The 14918-nt window shown below is 42.5% G+C and overlaps 1 protein-coding gene across 2 annotated transcripts in view; it reads left to right on the top strand.

Annotated features, from left to right (window-relative positions):
• The window catches only part of sh2b3 (SH2B adaptor protein 3), a 47005-nt gene extending 32505 nt beyond the window's left edge, over window positions 1–14500 (top strand). For both annotated transcript variants that reach the window (XM_062381660.1, XM_062381659.1), the window contains exons 3-8: window positions 5553–5654; window positions 5767–5855; window positions 8790–8881; window positions 9934–10148; window positions 10429–10606; window positions 10764–14500. In XM_062381660.1, coding sequence (XP_062237644.1) covers window positions 5553–5654; window positions 5767–5855; window positions 8790–8881; window positions 9934–10148; window positions 10429–10606; window positions 10764–11137 — 1050 coding nt within the window. In that variant the 3' untranslated portion in view covers window positions 11138–14500. The remainder of the gene's footprint in view (window positions 1–5552; window positions 5655–5766; window positions 5856–8789; window positions 8882–9933; window positions 10149–10428; window positions 10607–10763) is intronic.
• Window positions 14501–14918: the final 418 nt, after the last annotated feature.

Here is a 14918-nt window from a genome sequence, read left to right as displayed (position 1 = left end):
TTTCTCTTTTGTGGTGGCTTTTAACTCATTTTGTGTTGTGTTTTTTTTCATTCTGTTGCTTCTCATTGTGGTCATTCCGCTTCAAATTGGAGACACTTGTTTATATTTAGTTGCTTGGTGGTTGATTCATTTCTCATTATAGTCATCTAGCATTTTTTTTTTTGTCTTTTCATTTTGAATCTCTTTTAAATATTTTACATTAGGGTTGGGCAATTTCTACTGATTGGCATATGGCAGACGTGCTTTCGGTACGTCATGTCAGCTGTAAGCAATTAACATGATGCCTGGAAAATCATGATGTTGGGCTCGACATCACGCTGACTGTCATCCAGCAGCGATTGACTCATCCCTATTTTACATCTTATTGTGGTAATTTTCCATCTCTTTTTGTGGTTGTTGTGTTTTATTGCTGTATACAGAGGCTCTGGTCCAGGTCCTTGATCCTAATAAGGCAATTACAGTAAAGTATTGAGACCGCTCCACCTTTGGCACAATTTAATGTGCAGTAGATTTATATGTTAATTAATAAACTTGCCATTTCTGCTCATCGATCGAAAACTTGATTTATAAAGAGTTGGAAAAAAAAGCATCATTGCGGTCAGGCTCTTCCTGTTTGCTTTAGTTTTCCTTCGCATGTTTCTAGAATTTGACTTGAGTCCATCGGTGGAAAAAATGAATTGATTGGGCAGTTTAGAACCAAGTTCCCACACTTCACACTACACCAACACAAAAACCAAACAACTTTGTCCAAAGACCTCTCTACTTACCTCTGTTGTAAAATTGTGACCTGGCAAAGATCGGGGTGAAGCTATGAAATCATCTCAAAAAGCTCAGAGTGTCTCTAGGAGCCTCATTAATGGTGAAATGGAAGATATTAGGCCAAACTCTATATAAACGGATGAGAATTGCTTTGGTTAGGAAGGTGACCAAGAACCCAGTGGTCACCACTTTGAGTAAAAGGCACAGGAAAGACCACTTGTGAGTTTTGTAAACAGCATCTGTATGGGGGGTAAAGATCCTCTGGTCTGGTAACTCCAAACACTGTGTCTGGCCAACACCAGTCACTGCTCATCACCTGGCGAACAGCATCCCTTTGGTGAACCGTGATAGTGGTAGCGTCATGTTGTGGGGCTGCTTCTTATTGGTAAAGAGGGACACCGGACTCTAGAGTAACTTTTCCAGTTGTTAGAAGCTTTGAGTTTGGGGTGGTACATCCGTCCCTGCAGGATTTGTATTTCTTTCTGTCGTTTGAGCTACTTTAAATTTTCCAACTTAAAACTGCGATTGACCCGGAAAGAAGTTTCCAGAGTAGCCTTTAATGGACGGACCACTTCAGAGAGACACAGCATAGCATTCCCCTCGAACCACAGCCATGGCTCCTGTGTTAGCCATTGTGGTTGAAAGCAGTACTTATTTCTCACTGCCGCCTGCAGTCGTGTCTGAGAAGGAACCTTCCTGTTCTCCCTCTCTCTTCTCTCTGCTCATTTAGTTTTTTCAGATAATCATCCATGGACCATTTGATCTTTGGAACACACACTAATACTCAGTACTACTTTCATCCACAAATGTGAAAGTAGTACATGTGCCGGACCTGTAGTAAAACGGACTAGTGATCATTATGCACTTGAAATTTTGACCTTTTTGGTCACAGTTTGAGAGCAGGGCGACTTTTCACTATTTAGCACGATAATGACCTGAAGCGAAGAGCCAGGGAAACGTTGCAGTAGCTGTGGGACTGTTCTCTTGAAAGACGTTGAGTGGCTGAACCAGACTTAACCTCCATAGAACATCTGTGGATAGACATGAAAATGCTTCTTATACAGATCTAATGGGGTTTGAGAGGATTTGACAGGAAAAATGGGATAAACTGTCCAAATCCAGGTGTGCAAAGCTGCCAGAGATTCAAATCTCTTAACTGCTGCCAAAGGAGATTCTAAGTTCAGAATTTAGGGTCTGAATACTTAATAAGTCAGAGATTTCATTTTTTATTTTTGTATGAAAAATATGATTCTTCTTTTGTCTAGTGTAGCTGGATGGGATAGGGTTTCAACACAAAAGGGGACTTAATGCTTGATGATGCCGGATTTCCACCTTCTGACACTTCCCTGACTCTGTTTGAGCCATTTTTAAACATGAACACTGCTCATGAATGCTCACTGTTTCCCCACATTTCTGGGTGGTGTTGTTTGAGGACACACTCTTGAAAGGGTTGTGTGCCGATTGCAAAATGAAGGAAGAAAAAGGGCAAGGGCCTGTGTGTGAGTGTGTGTGTGTGTCTTTTCTCCAGGGAGAATTACAGACTTCAGTTTGCAGTAATAGGAAATGTGCTGTGAGCTTGAACTTGCTCCCCTGATGAAGTTGATTCACAGAAATCGGGCCTGTTATGTTGTTGCTCAACCAAGCAGACATCTGCCGCGTGTTTTCCTTCTCCTTTTCCTTTTCTTCCCTTATCCCTCCACAGACACATATGGCTCCTCAAAGATGCTCTCAGACAGAAACTCATTCACATTCTCACAGAACATTCCTCTCGATGAGTCATGAGCTAATCGACACACACACATACACACACACACACAAACACACACACACATACACATACTCACAACCACAAAAACACAATCGTGGACAAACAGCCACATCTCGTAGAGTCAGCACCAAACAAAAGACACACAGGTGAATGCGAGTAAAGAGCAGAGTGAATATTGGTCTCGCCATCATCTGATGGACAGAAACTTGGCTCCAGATGAAGGGTGATGTTGTTCTCTTACTGCTGGATGTGTCAACAAGCAACTTTTAGCCACCTAACAATGGAACTACATGTTAGAATTGTGTTAACAACACGTGTCCGTTGCCCCCATGTGGCCAAAAAACATCTGTTATTGACGTTTAAGTTCCTTCAGTGTGTAGGTGTGGAGCTTTAAGTTATATATTATAGATAGTTTGTCTAGTTCGTGATGTGAGTTGCAGATGTTTAACATCAAATTTTCACCTGACCACTGGTTTCTCACGTTCCTCGTTCTTAGCTGAAATAAAAAAAAGAAAAACAACTCACAAGATTTCTCCTGATTAAGTAACTGAGAGCTCCAGAGCAGCTCGACTGAACTTAGTTTGTCACTTGCTATTTCCAAGAATGAATCAGTTTCCGTTTAACGTTTAACATGTTGCAGCCTCTGCAGCACCACTTCATTACTAATCAGCATTGCCATAATGTTTTTTATTTTTTTTTACTCTGCATTTGTTTTTCCTGTAAGTGGTCACATCTTTCCTCTTAGCTGATTGAAGGTTATCTTTCTACACATGTCAGCTCTACGAAAAACCTGGATGTTTTTTAACCCAAATTTTAAGAAGCAGAAATACAGTTCTCTGAACATCCTGCACAGAAATGTTGCCGTGACAGCAATTTGGCTCGAGTTTGCTGTTAGTCAGTTCCTCATTCACGGACTCAGATCGCACTAAATGAGTCACATCCCTTTCATTTGTGCATCACAGTGTATTTTCATTGATAATACTCGACACTGTGGTTAAAACAGAGAGCGTTTGGACCTATGGGCTTCATTCACAACACTGTCAAGCTGAGGAAATTGTGTAGGGGGGGGGGTAATCTATTCTTTTGATGTCTGTGTGTTCCTGTCTATTTTTATGTGTGTGTGTAGGATTAACATAAACATTCCACAGGCTCATTCACTGTCACATAAACTCAAACTCATCCGGTGCACAAAGCCCTGGAATCTGTCCTCCTTGCTTTTTTTCTCCTGCTCCTGATCCGTCTTTCTCTCTCCTGGCCGGCCTGACACTGTGTCTTCCACTGTCCTCGCAGTTTCCTTTTGTTGCTTCTGTTCTCTCACGCTACCCTCTTACTTTTCTCTTCTTCTCTGATGCATGTGTTCGGCCCATAAGGTCTGTTGCTGATCCAACCGTAGCTTGTTAGCCTCCCTGGTTTCCACCGTGAGCTGTGGTTGTTTGGGAGCGAGGGTCAATTCACAATTTAATTGCCAGAAGAGTAAATATAGTGGTTTTAAGGAACTAATAATTTTCTCGAAATTAAAAATATTTTGGTTAATTTGTGAAAATGAATCTGAAGCTGTGTCAAGATCTGATATTGTTTTTACACATGGTGGAGCATTAATCAGCTGAAGAGCTAGATTTCCTTTGCTGCTTTTGGTGGAGACTCAAAACTGATCTAAAGTAGCATTATTATTAACGTTAATGTTTTTCAGGTGGACACAAACATGACTCCAAGTTATTGAGGATGTTGTGTAACTGGTGGAACTATAAATAAGCAGCAATTACAACTTTATTGGATTTATTAATGACTTACTTCTGATATTAGATTTTTCCAGTTTCATAAGGCCTTGGACACTCTTCTTAAGTAAACATGAAACATTTATCACCAACTTAATTCTTTTTTTTTTTTTTTAATATCTTGTCTTTCTAGCAAATGTGAAAATATTGCCTTCAAATTCTCTGGTTCAAGGTGGACACAGCTTTAGCACTGCAACGTATCATGTATCCATATTTTAATTACCCCATTCATGGCTTCATATTAAAGGTAACAAACATATAGAATCTTTGGTTTTATAATGCAATAACGCAAATGCTAACATTAACCAAGTGCCTGAAATGTTCCACTTGCTAAATGACTTAAATAGTTGGTGGGTTGGTGAGGAGAGTGTCACGATGACCTCTGTGCACATATAGCTAACACACAGTATGACACACATTCTCCTTGTCAAGCTTTCAATTAGAGTTGCTGAATCTCTTTTCTCATGCTGTTCAGATGTTGCACATGCAGGCTTCATTTCTGAGGTGATTTCCGGCCCAGCATGCCACGGGGCTGTCCACATGGCTGAGCCAGTCATCCATCCGTGTGTGTGGGTCTCTGTGTGTGACTACGCCAGTGGCATTGTTGGCGCTCGTTTGTATGTTGGGGCTAGGAGGCCATGAGATGCTGTATCTGTCACATATGATTAGTTGGAGGGTATATGTCCGGTATTGTGCACCCGAGTGTGTGTGCACACCATTGTTCTTCTGTCCATCTGAGTTTCAGGATCACCTGCATGGGACGGGACTATTAAATAGCGGCAATAGAAATCACCTCCATGTGAATTCTTACTCTCAGTGTATGTTCTTAGTGCATACACATTACAGAGGGTTTAGTTTGTGGCTTACAGTTCGCACAGTAAAGGTCAGAAGCCTCCGACTCTCTGTGTCAGGAGTTCAAGTGTCCTTGGGTCAAAGAGCCACCAGGAAAATTCTCATATCTCATTTAACATTCTTCAAATACACAGTCGGCCCTGGTGGGGTCGACCTTGGGGCTCTGCCATGGGAGCTCCCATCATGCATCCTTCCTACGATTCACTGAATTTTCTTTCACAAAGGGTGGCCTCAGTTTCAACACAAAGGATTCACACACACACAAACATGTATACAAACACTGTTAGAGATCAGAGGATTGGTTCAATTGACTGTTCGTTGAGTACTTTTGTTTCTACGGAATTTCCTGAGAATATTGTGTAATTTGTCGGACTCTTGTCTTCATTGTGTTTTTTCAGGCGTCCAGCCCCAAGCTGACGACTCAGTGCTCTGATATCCAAGAAGTCCGTCGATGCAACCGACTGGAGATGCCCGACAACTTAAACACATTTGTTTTAAAGGTACGTGCAACCAATGCAAAGAATTCTAACAGCAGTGATTCTGGAGGATCGTGTTTTGCAGTGAATAAACATCGAACCTGGTGAATTTTAAATTGCTCTGTTGTCTCTGCAGGTTCATCGAGGTAGTCTGATATTTGAGACCGACAACGACCAGCAGGTCAGCTCCTGGACCACAGAGCTGAAAGAATGTATCAGCAACAGGTGAGAAACACAAAGATACCTGATAATGAACAAGGATATTAGAATCCAGTCTGTTTTAAGCTACACAAACACACATACACAGACACACACAGACAGTACGCAGCAGCCTGAGTGCTGCTCATCCCTCTCTCCCTTGCAGCTTTTTCAATGAGATTCTGAGCGGAAAAATGTAACACTTGGACTTGTTGGCTGCTTTCAGTGTTTGTGGGTGTGCTGGATGTGTTTACTCGTGTTGAGGTATGTGTTTGCAAATGCAAGTGAGAATATTTGCAGTGTGTGAGTATATGTGAACAAACATTTACGTGAATGTGCCCACGTCTATTTGTCGGTTCCTGTGCTTTACAATTTGCATTTTGCTCTCGAGTCACTTTGTCCACTGCAGATTTGAAAAGAATTATTTATCAAACTCATCATTCAAATAAAATGTTATTTGAATTTATAAGTTAAACATATTAGAATAGAGAAAGTAGTTGAATAGTCTTATGACTAAGATATTTATTCAAGTAATTTCAATGTTTAATTTGGGGTTTCAATTATATATTTGATAATATAAAAATGGATTGAAATGTCACGATGGAAACCTGGGACTGACTTGTGATTGGTCAACAGGGCCTCATCAGCCCCACCTCTCAGTATGCATAAAAATTATGATCAATGAGCTCCTTAAATACAAATACAGGATATCAAGCTCTAACACTAGTAAACATTTTGAAGAAATAAGTGAATATTATAGATATTAGATTCACATTATACAACAGGCACTTCTACAGAGATCACATAAGAACTTACAGCTCCAGATTGCAGTGTGAAGTCTGTAGTCTTTCTTTCTTCACATTACTGAAGAATCTGATTCATCTTTAAATTCAGGAAATCACAGAAGAAGGAAAACAAGCAGAGACGAAGTCATGAGAGAAGTTCAAATTCAGAAATCCATTTAGTCTGATTACTCAGAGGAATACTCAGTACTGCAATACAAATGAAAGTAATACTTTATATTTCTCTCTGTTCGTGTTGAACGTGTGTGTTTGTGTGTCTGTGTGCAAGTCTGTGTTGCTCTGTGAAAGGAAATGTGTGGGAGGTCTAAGACTCAAGAGAATCTCAGGACCTTTCTCATTTCTGCAGATGTCTGGAACACACACACAAACACACACACACACACACACACACACACACACACACAGATCAGGGTCAGAGTTCACTCTTGAATTCACTGTGTTTATTCAGATACCTCACAAACCATGTTCATGTGAAAACAACATGGAATCATAACTCAGGCAACTTCTTGGTATTTCTCGGCCGACGTGTTCACTTCTTGAACGATGGATTTTGTTATAGATTTAAATGTAGATGAGTACAAGTGTCCCTTTTGCCTGTGAAACTAAATCTACCCTAACTCTTCTGTCACTCGTCATCTTTTACTCAAACATAACTTTGTACTGGATTCAGAGGAGAGACAGTGATGTAAAACATGCTTGTCTCCGGATCTGAGCTGTTTACATCGCAGCTCCATGTCCGTTCTTCACCTCTCAAAAAGGTTTGCACAACACCAGACTACTTCCTTTCTGGAGAAGTCAAGCCTTTTCCAAAGAAAACACGGTAACAAGTCACAGCAAGAAAAGCCCACGTGTAAATAATAAACTTGATGATGGGTGAATTCCAGCGAGCTGCTTCCGCATCAGGGCCAGAGCCATCGCTAGTAACACCTGTGTCTGCAAAGGGAAAAGACCTATTGTCTGATTGGTGCGATATTATCCCTGATCGTATGATTCATCGAGCTCAAAGTACAAAGGAGGGACCAAGGCACGGTTGGATGCTGGCGCGTCACCATTTGGAACGTGTAGAAACGCGTTCGGCCCTCAGATGTGGTTGGATGTGGTAGGTGGAGTTTGTTCCAAAACCTTCACTCTAATCCTCGAAACATCGCTGACTGGCAGAGACGTCCTCACCTTGTTGGAGTGAAGTGATTCTCACAGAGATAGAAGAAGAGAAACACACAGACTCGCACAGAGAGAGGAGAAAGGAGTCTTGTCTTCCTGTTATTCAGAACGCCGCAAACTCTAGTCAGCGTTTTAGCAGGATTTGCTCCGGCTCGCTTCTCTAACCTTCCCCTTCTCATCTGTGTATGTGCGCGCACACGCTCACAAAACCACAAATGCATGTGTACACAAAAAATGCAGACATACAGACTGCATTTGTGTAGGTGTGTGTGCATGTGTATGTGCTTATGTGTGCGTGTCCGTGTAAGAGCTGTGAAACAGAAAAAACATTGCATCTGAACTGGTGAACTGGACTCACTTCCTGTCTGTGCTTGGTGTCTTTACTTCAACCTGCTGTTTCCTCCATGATCACCTCGTTCACTAACCTCGTTCACTAACCTCACACACACACAAACACACACACACACACACACACATGTTCGTGTTTTTTCTTATCTTAATTTTACGAGTCTGTTTTTAATAAGTTTTAAGTTAATAGAAACAAACAAAATGTGTCACTTTGGACTTATAATTCTGACTATTTTTACACAATAATATACACAAACTTCATCTCAACGAGCTACAGCAGTGAAATGCTACAAACACATTCAAGCATAATAATAATATAATGATTTGTAATAGTTTTTATAATACACATTTTACTTAAGTAACATTTTCCATTGCTGTCAAAGACCTGACCACTTGCTCTACCGCACCCAGTCCTTTTCTCTCTCCACCCATCTGTGTAGCTCCTTCTCATAAAACATCAATAAATCACTGACTCATTTATTTTTGAGACGCTGGTGTAATAACAGTAACTTAAATAAGATTACTGTCTCAGCTCCTCTGTATTTTGATGTAAATTATGATGATGAAATTGCCATGTCCTCCTCCTCAGGTGGTCCACAGTGGGCCAGTGCATGTGTGAGTGTAATGTGAGTCTGGTCTTCTCCCTCAGGTCGGGCAGCGTGGATCTGGAGCCCCTCCCCTCCCCAGCTGACAGCTCCGTTCCAGCCAATCGCAGAGGAAGCTCGGCGTCCGCAGGTCAAAGTGAGTGAAGAGACGAGGACACTGATCAGACACGTCCTCACACTCAGGGTGTAGCTGTGTGTGCTGTGTCCCATGATGTGTCCCCTCTGGTCTGGAATGAAGATTTGACAACCTCAACCTCTGGGTCTTATCTTTATTGTGTAGCTATTCAACTTTACAATCAGACTTCATCCCATCACATCGTGTGCCCATCAGGTACCGACCCTGTTATGTGCACGGCTTCCTCGTGCAGTCAACGATTATGAATTACATTTTGAGCCCTTCTTTTTCTTTCTTCTTCGGTTCCCCAGTTGATCTTAAACTGTTGTTGTGATGTTGCTGTGCTCCCAGGTCTCAGCAACTGACTCAAACATAGCTCCCCATAAATTAAAAATAATAAACTTTCTATCAAGAATTGCAGCTCAAAGTGCTTTACATACGATATAGATACAAATAAAAACATGTTCAAATGTAGTTCAATTAATAAGAGAACAGAAATTTAAAAGAAACGAAAAATTTGAAAAGATAGAAACAAGCCTTCTTTCTGAGGCTGCTTTACATTTCCCAGCTACATATTGAGGCAGTTACAGGTTTCTAGTCCTATTTGTAAAAAAAAAAAAAATCGCAAGGTTAAAGAAAGAGAATATTTAATCCTGGATCCAACTCCTGATCTGGATCTGCACCAAATTGTACTGGGTTCTTTTCCTGACCTTGACCACATCCTTCCATCAGTGTCCATTGTAATCTGTCCAGTTCTTTTAGTGTAATCCTGCTCACAGATAAATACACAAACAAATGCAGATAAACACATGACGTCCTCTGCAAAGGTAAATAAAAAACATGGCTGATGGTCAAACCCATGAAAATAGATCCCATGATTTTATCTTGTAAACTAGAATAAAGGCATTATAGTTAATTCTCATTTTTGGCCACTTGGGGACAGCAGAGTAAGTATCGATGATGATATGGTGAATGAGAGAAACAACACTTTTCACATCCCACTCCTTCAGATGTTCGTCCAGCTTCATGAACAAGAGAATGAAACCGTCTTCTTCGTCTGTTCCTCCCTCCAGTGCCCCCCGCCTTCACCCTGCCGGAGCAGGTCGTCCAGAAGACGGATCACTTCCTCTTCTCCTACCCATGGTTCCACGGGCCCATCTCTCGCGTCAAGGCCGCCCACCTGGTCCAGAGCTCTGGACCCGAGGGCCACGGCGTCTTTCTGGTACGACAGAGCGAGACGCGCCGGGGAGACTACGTCCTCACGTTCAACTACCAGGGGAAAGCAAAGGTACGTCTGGCAGCGTCTGATCAAACACAACAAACAGGGTTTCAGTAGCAGCTCATTTCACGTCCTCATGATTATATGAATGATTGTTATTTTTAGGAACCTGCGTTGTTCGTCTTTTAAATGAAGAAACACTGTGCACACACGCACACACACACCCACACACACACACACACACACACACAGCTCAAGTGAAAGATCATAAACACAGAGTAAAAGAAGAGAACTTCACCTCTGGCTCAGACTGTTATAACTCGGTGTGTCTCTCTCTGTGTCTCTGCAGCACCTGCGCCTCTCGCTGACAGAGTGGGGTCAGTGCAGGGTGCAGCACCTGCGCTTCCCCTCTGTCATGGACATGCTCAGCCACTTCCGCCTCTTCCCCATCCCTCTGGAGTGTGGAGCCGCAGGTGCCGTCACTCTGTCCAGCTTCGTGGTGGCGGGCTCCAGCCCCCCGTCACAGGGTGAGGCCCCCCCCCGCCCGCTGCACATTCATATCGTACAAAACAATGTTGATGTATCAAGAACAGTTTGGAGTTCCACCGCCATCTGGTGACATTTGAGGAGGTTCTGAGTCTTTGGGTGCTTCTCTCACTAACCAGCTCACTCCCTCTCCCTCAGGTTCGCTCTCAGGCGCCCTCCTGGTCCCGTTCTCCCTCCATCGCTGGAGCTCTGAGCCCAGCTTGGCTCACTGCAGCCTGGCTCGCAGCTGCGGTCAGCCGGCCTCCTCCTGCTCCACCACCAGCTCCGCCTCCACTCCCAGCTCCGTTTCCCAGCAGGGGACCCACCACCCCGTTCGCGCCAACCCCGGCCCCAACCCTCTCCTGACGACGGCCCCCGCTCCCCTGCGCCGGAGCGAGTCGGTGGGGAGGCGGCCTCTGATGCGCCACGCCCCCCCGCACACGCCCATCGTCCCACAGCGGGACTCGGACTACGAGCTGGAGCCCGAGCGGGGTCGCAAGCGGGCGATAGACAACCAGTACATGTTGCTGTGATCTGCTTAGTCGCAGTCCTGCATCACCTCGGAGAGACAGAAGTCACCTGTGAAGCCCGCACACACACACAAACAATCACACACACACACACTTATTTGTCAACCCCCTCCACCAAGCTTCAGCTTCAGCTTCAGGGGGGTGTCAGACAGGATTTCAGGAGACTCATGAACTTGAGGGAACAAGTCTGATAAATGCATAGCACTGTGTACGTGGAAACACACACACACACACTCCCTAAGTCTGAGCTGCGTGTGTCTAGCAATGTCAGACCAACACTGCCTCCCCCCCGAGTGTCCACAGTGAATGTATTTTTTGGGAGTTTTATTACAGTGTTGACGATGACGATGATTATTCCTGTTGTGTTGATGTTGAGGGTCAGTGTGAGTGAGGGAGAGCCACATGTGTAGCTGTCCTCGAGCCCGGAAAACTAGATTCAAATACTTCTATTCAACCTCTGTGGCACTTAACCTCGACCTGCCTGTGGGTGGATAAATCAAGTGCTCCTTTAAAATATTTAAAAGACATTTACTCTTGACACAAAGTTCCCAGTGTGGAGCAAACTCCATTCTTCTTTCTTTTTTTACAAACAAAAAGCGCTCTATAGGTTAGAGTGTCATCACACTCGATAGATATTCCTCCTCTTACACATTATTATATATATTGAAGTGCACATCGCTTTCAGCGCACTTTGGAAACAATGTGTATTTTTTTCTATACACAGATTTTGTTTTTGTAGAAAAACGTAAAAGTAAAAAGGGGAAAAACTTGGTTAAAGTCAGTCGGGAAACTTTTTTTTTTCTAGGATCGTGTCGAGCTTCCGCTCCTTCAAACCTTTAGGATTTCAGCTTCCATTAGAACCAAAGCTGTGGAACCTCCTGGCTGTGTGTGGTGCTGTCGGTGCGTGTGTGTGTGTGTGTGTGTGAGATGTGTGAAAGTTGATCAGCATGTTGTCGCTGATCTCAGTGTGGTACAGTATTCACCTTAGAGCGTGTGCGAATTTGTGTTTTTTTTTTTACAAAATCCACTTCAGGTCATTTCTGCAATAACACGTGATACAAAGTCATCTTTCCTCACAATTTACTTCAGTGTCACACAAGGTTTTTTTGCTACTAAATAAATGCAATTTTTTTAAATATAAATTTTCACAGTTTTTAATTATTATATATGTATATACATGTGTATATGTGTTCATTTAGTAGCACAAAATTGACATTGTGACTTCAAACTAAGTCCTTCCACTTCCTAACATGGTTTTGTGCGTAAGAGATTATTGTGTCACCTAAATGAGACTCAGAGGTGATTCTATTTGGACACAAAAAAATGAAAGGTGTGAAATTGACATAAACATTGAAGGCTTCATTCCAAGGGGGGGGGGGGGGGTGGTACTCGATGCACAGACCTTTAAAAGCCAAAGTGCTTGTTTAAAAGTTTCTAGTTTTGTGGAGGTTTGATAATCTTTAAGGTTTATTTTTTAAAGTGGACGAGGCTGAACTCACACATGTGCCTTAGTGAATGTTAAGATTTATTTTCAAACTCCATTCCGGGATTAGTAATAGTTGTGATATTGTCCGACTCTACTTTTTACACTCACAGCATTAATTCTTCTTTGTGTCCGTCTGTTTTCTGTCACCTCAGCAGCCGGTAGAACCCCCCCCCCCCCCAGGGAAGGACTGTGGAAATCATGTGTTCTGAGCAGCACGTCTGTGTTTCTCATCAGAGGCTTAATGAGGAAGGTTTGGTTTCAGCCTGCAAACATGTGAACGTATCCAGATGTGACATGTCCAGATGTGACATGTGACACACAGAGGATCACATGTGTCGCTCTTTGTTCTCTTGTTTCTTGGAGTAGATTTTATGAGCAGATCCATCACTTCTAGTAACTTGTGTCTTCGTTGCTTTAAAGATAAACAGCACATCACTCAACTCGGGTGAGAACTTTATTGTAACAAGCTGATTAATATTGGAATTTTATTATCAAGGCTTTTCTGCAGGGAAGAAAAAAAACTCCAAGCCTATTTTGAAAGTCATCTGGTTTCCAGTTAGTTTGTTAGAGGAGACGAGTTTTCAGATTCTCCTTCCTCTTGTCTATTAGTTTGATTTTCTTTGTGGATGTTAAAGATCTGCAGGGTGCAGCTAGCGCCTCAACTTCCTGTCTGGACTTAAATCGCTCAGTGAGGGAGACCCGAACCGATCTGAACCCAGGTGTGAATGAAGAGATCCGTCTGTTGCCTCGTTGTGTCAGTGCTGCTCTGCCTTGAGAAGCCTCAGGATATTTTTTCCTAAAACCGAAACCAGAATCTCAAAGAACCAGAAATCACATGTTCATACAGTAAATCTAATTTTCCCAAAGATGAAATGTCAAATCCTCTGACATTTCCTTTCAGCGACTGAAGCTTGACCTTCAGAAAACATTGTGTGTTTGTTTCTAACGTTGCTTCAACACTAACTTAAGCAGCTGATTTTAAATGCACCCTCATTGAACCTGTCTGTCACTCTGCCTTCTCTCCAGTCACCTGTTGTGTTCAGAGAATTGCACGGACGTGGTGTGATAACTTCTCTTGTTTCTCAATAACTCCTCTGTACAATGGTTGTGTTGTGTTCTTTTCAACATGTTGTTCATCTGTCAAGTGTTAAATAAGGGGGCACAAAAACAAAGACGTTTTTTTGGCAAAAGTACGGTTGGTCTTCCTCCGTTTAGACGAGTCGAAAGCAACAGTCACAGTATTAAGTTTGAATTCCTTATTCTTTTATTTTGAAGGAGGACTGTGCCTTTGCCAGAAAGCAGCTGTTGCCTTTTCCCCTTTTTGTTGTGTGAGAGCTCGTGTACAGTGCAATATCTTGAGAGAAGCCCAGTGCTTCAGGTCGTGCTTCAGGTTTGCAGAGAGCGAGCGGAGGCTTCAACGTGGAGGAATCGTGTGAGAAACGTTTTTAAAGAAGCTCTTAGACCGAAAGAAAACAGCGAATCAAAGATCCCGGACAAACCAGCGCTGCATCACATGATCCTCCTGCTTCCTGTTTTTTTTTCATGGTTCAGAATCAAGTTAAAAGCTTGAGATGATTCCTCGTGTTCTTCAGGTGCCTTTCATCCTCAACCACACCCCCCACCTGCACCACCATTTCAAAATGTCCATCTGGTGAATGTGTCCTCAATACTGTTCATTCTGTTTGTTAACTTAGCACTGTAAACATTCCAGTCAGACCCGACGAACCCCCCTCAACAGCCAATGAAAACCACAACAGCTTTTAAAACCTGTTCATTGTGTTTGCATCCCTTATCAGTTATAAGCATCTAAATTATATTAAAATATATATATCAACTGTATATTTGACTTTTTGTAAAATAAACCTAACCAAAAAAAAAAAACGACTCACATGAGAAGTTTGTGTTTTTTCTCTGTCGGTGTCGCCTTGTTCCTCTGGGACATCCCGTACCAGATAATGAGCCTGTGTGATGAACCAGTACCAGATTATGAACCTGTGAGATGAACCAGTACCAGATAATGAACCAGTACCAGATATTTACTGTTCAGGATGACATACGAAGATGAGGCCGATACATTTGGATGTTCATATATGGTGTTTTAGTTCAACTGCTGGATTCACTGCATATTAAGAATATTTATGGAGGGTTAATATGCTGCTGTTATTCATGGCTCTACTGATGGTTCATCATTTATTAATGCTTAATTATAAGACATTAACAATGTTTTTTTTAGCAATCTCTGGCTTCAGCTTTTTGCTCGACAACAGCTCTTTAAAGAAGAGTTTATAACATCCTATT

The sequence above is a fragment of the Platichthys flesus genome, chromosome 3 (genome assembly GCF_949316205.1).
Source record: "Platichthys flesus chromosome 3, fPlaFle2.1, whole genome shotgun sequence".
Classification (NCBI taxonomy): domain Eukaryota; kingdom Metazoa; phylum Chordata; class Actinopteri; order Pleuronectiformes; family Pleuronectidae; genus Platichthys; species Platichthys flesus.
This window is presented reverse-complemented; position numbering and strand designations above follow the sequence as displayed.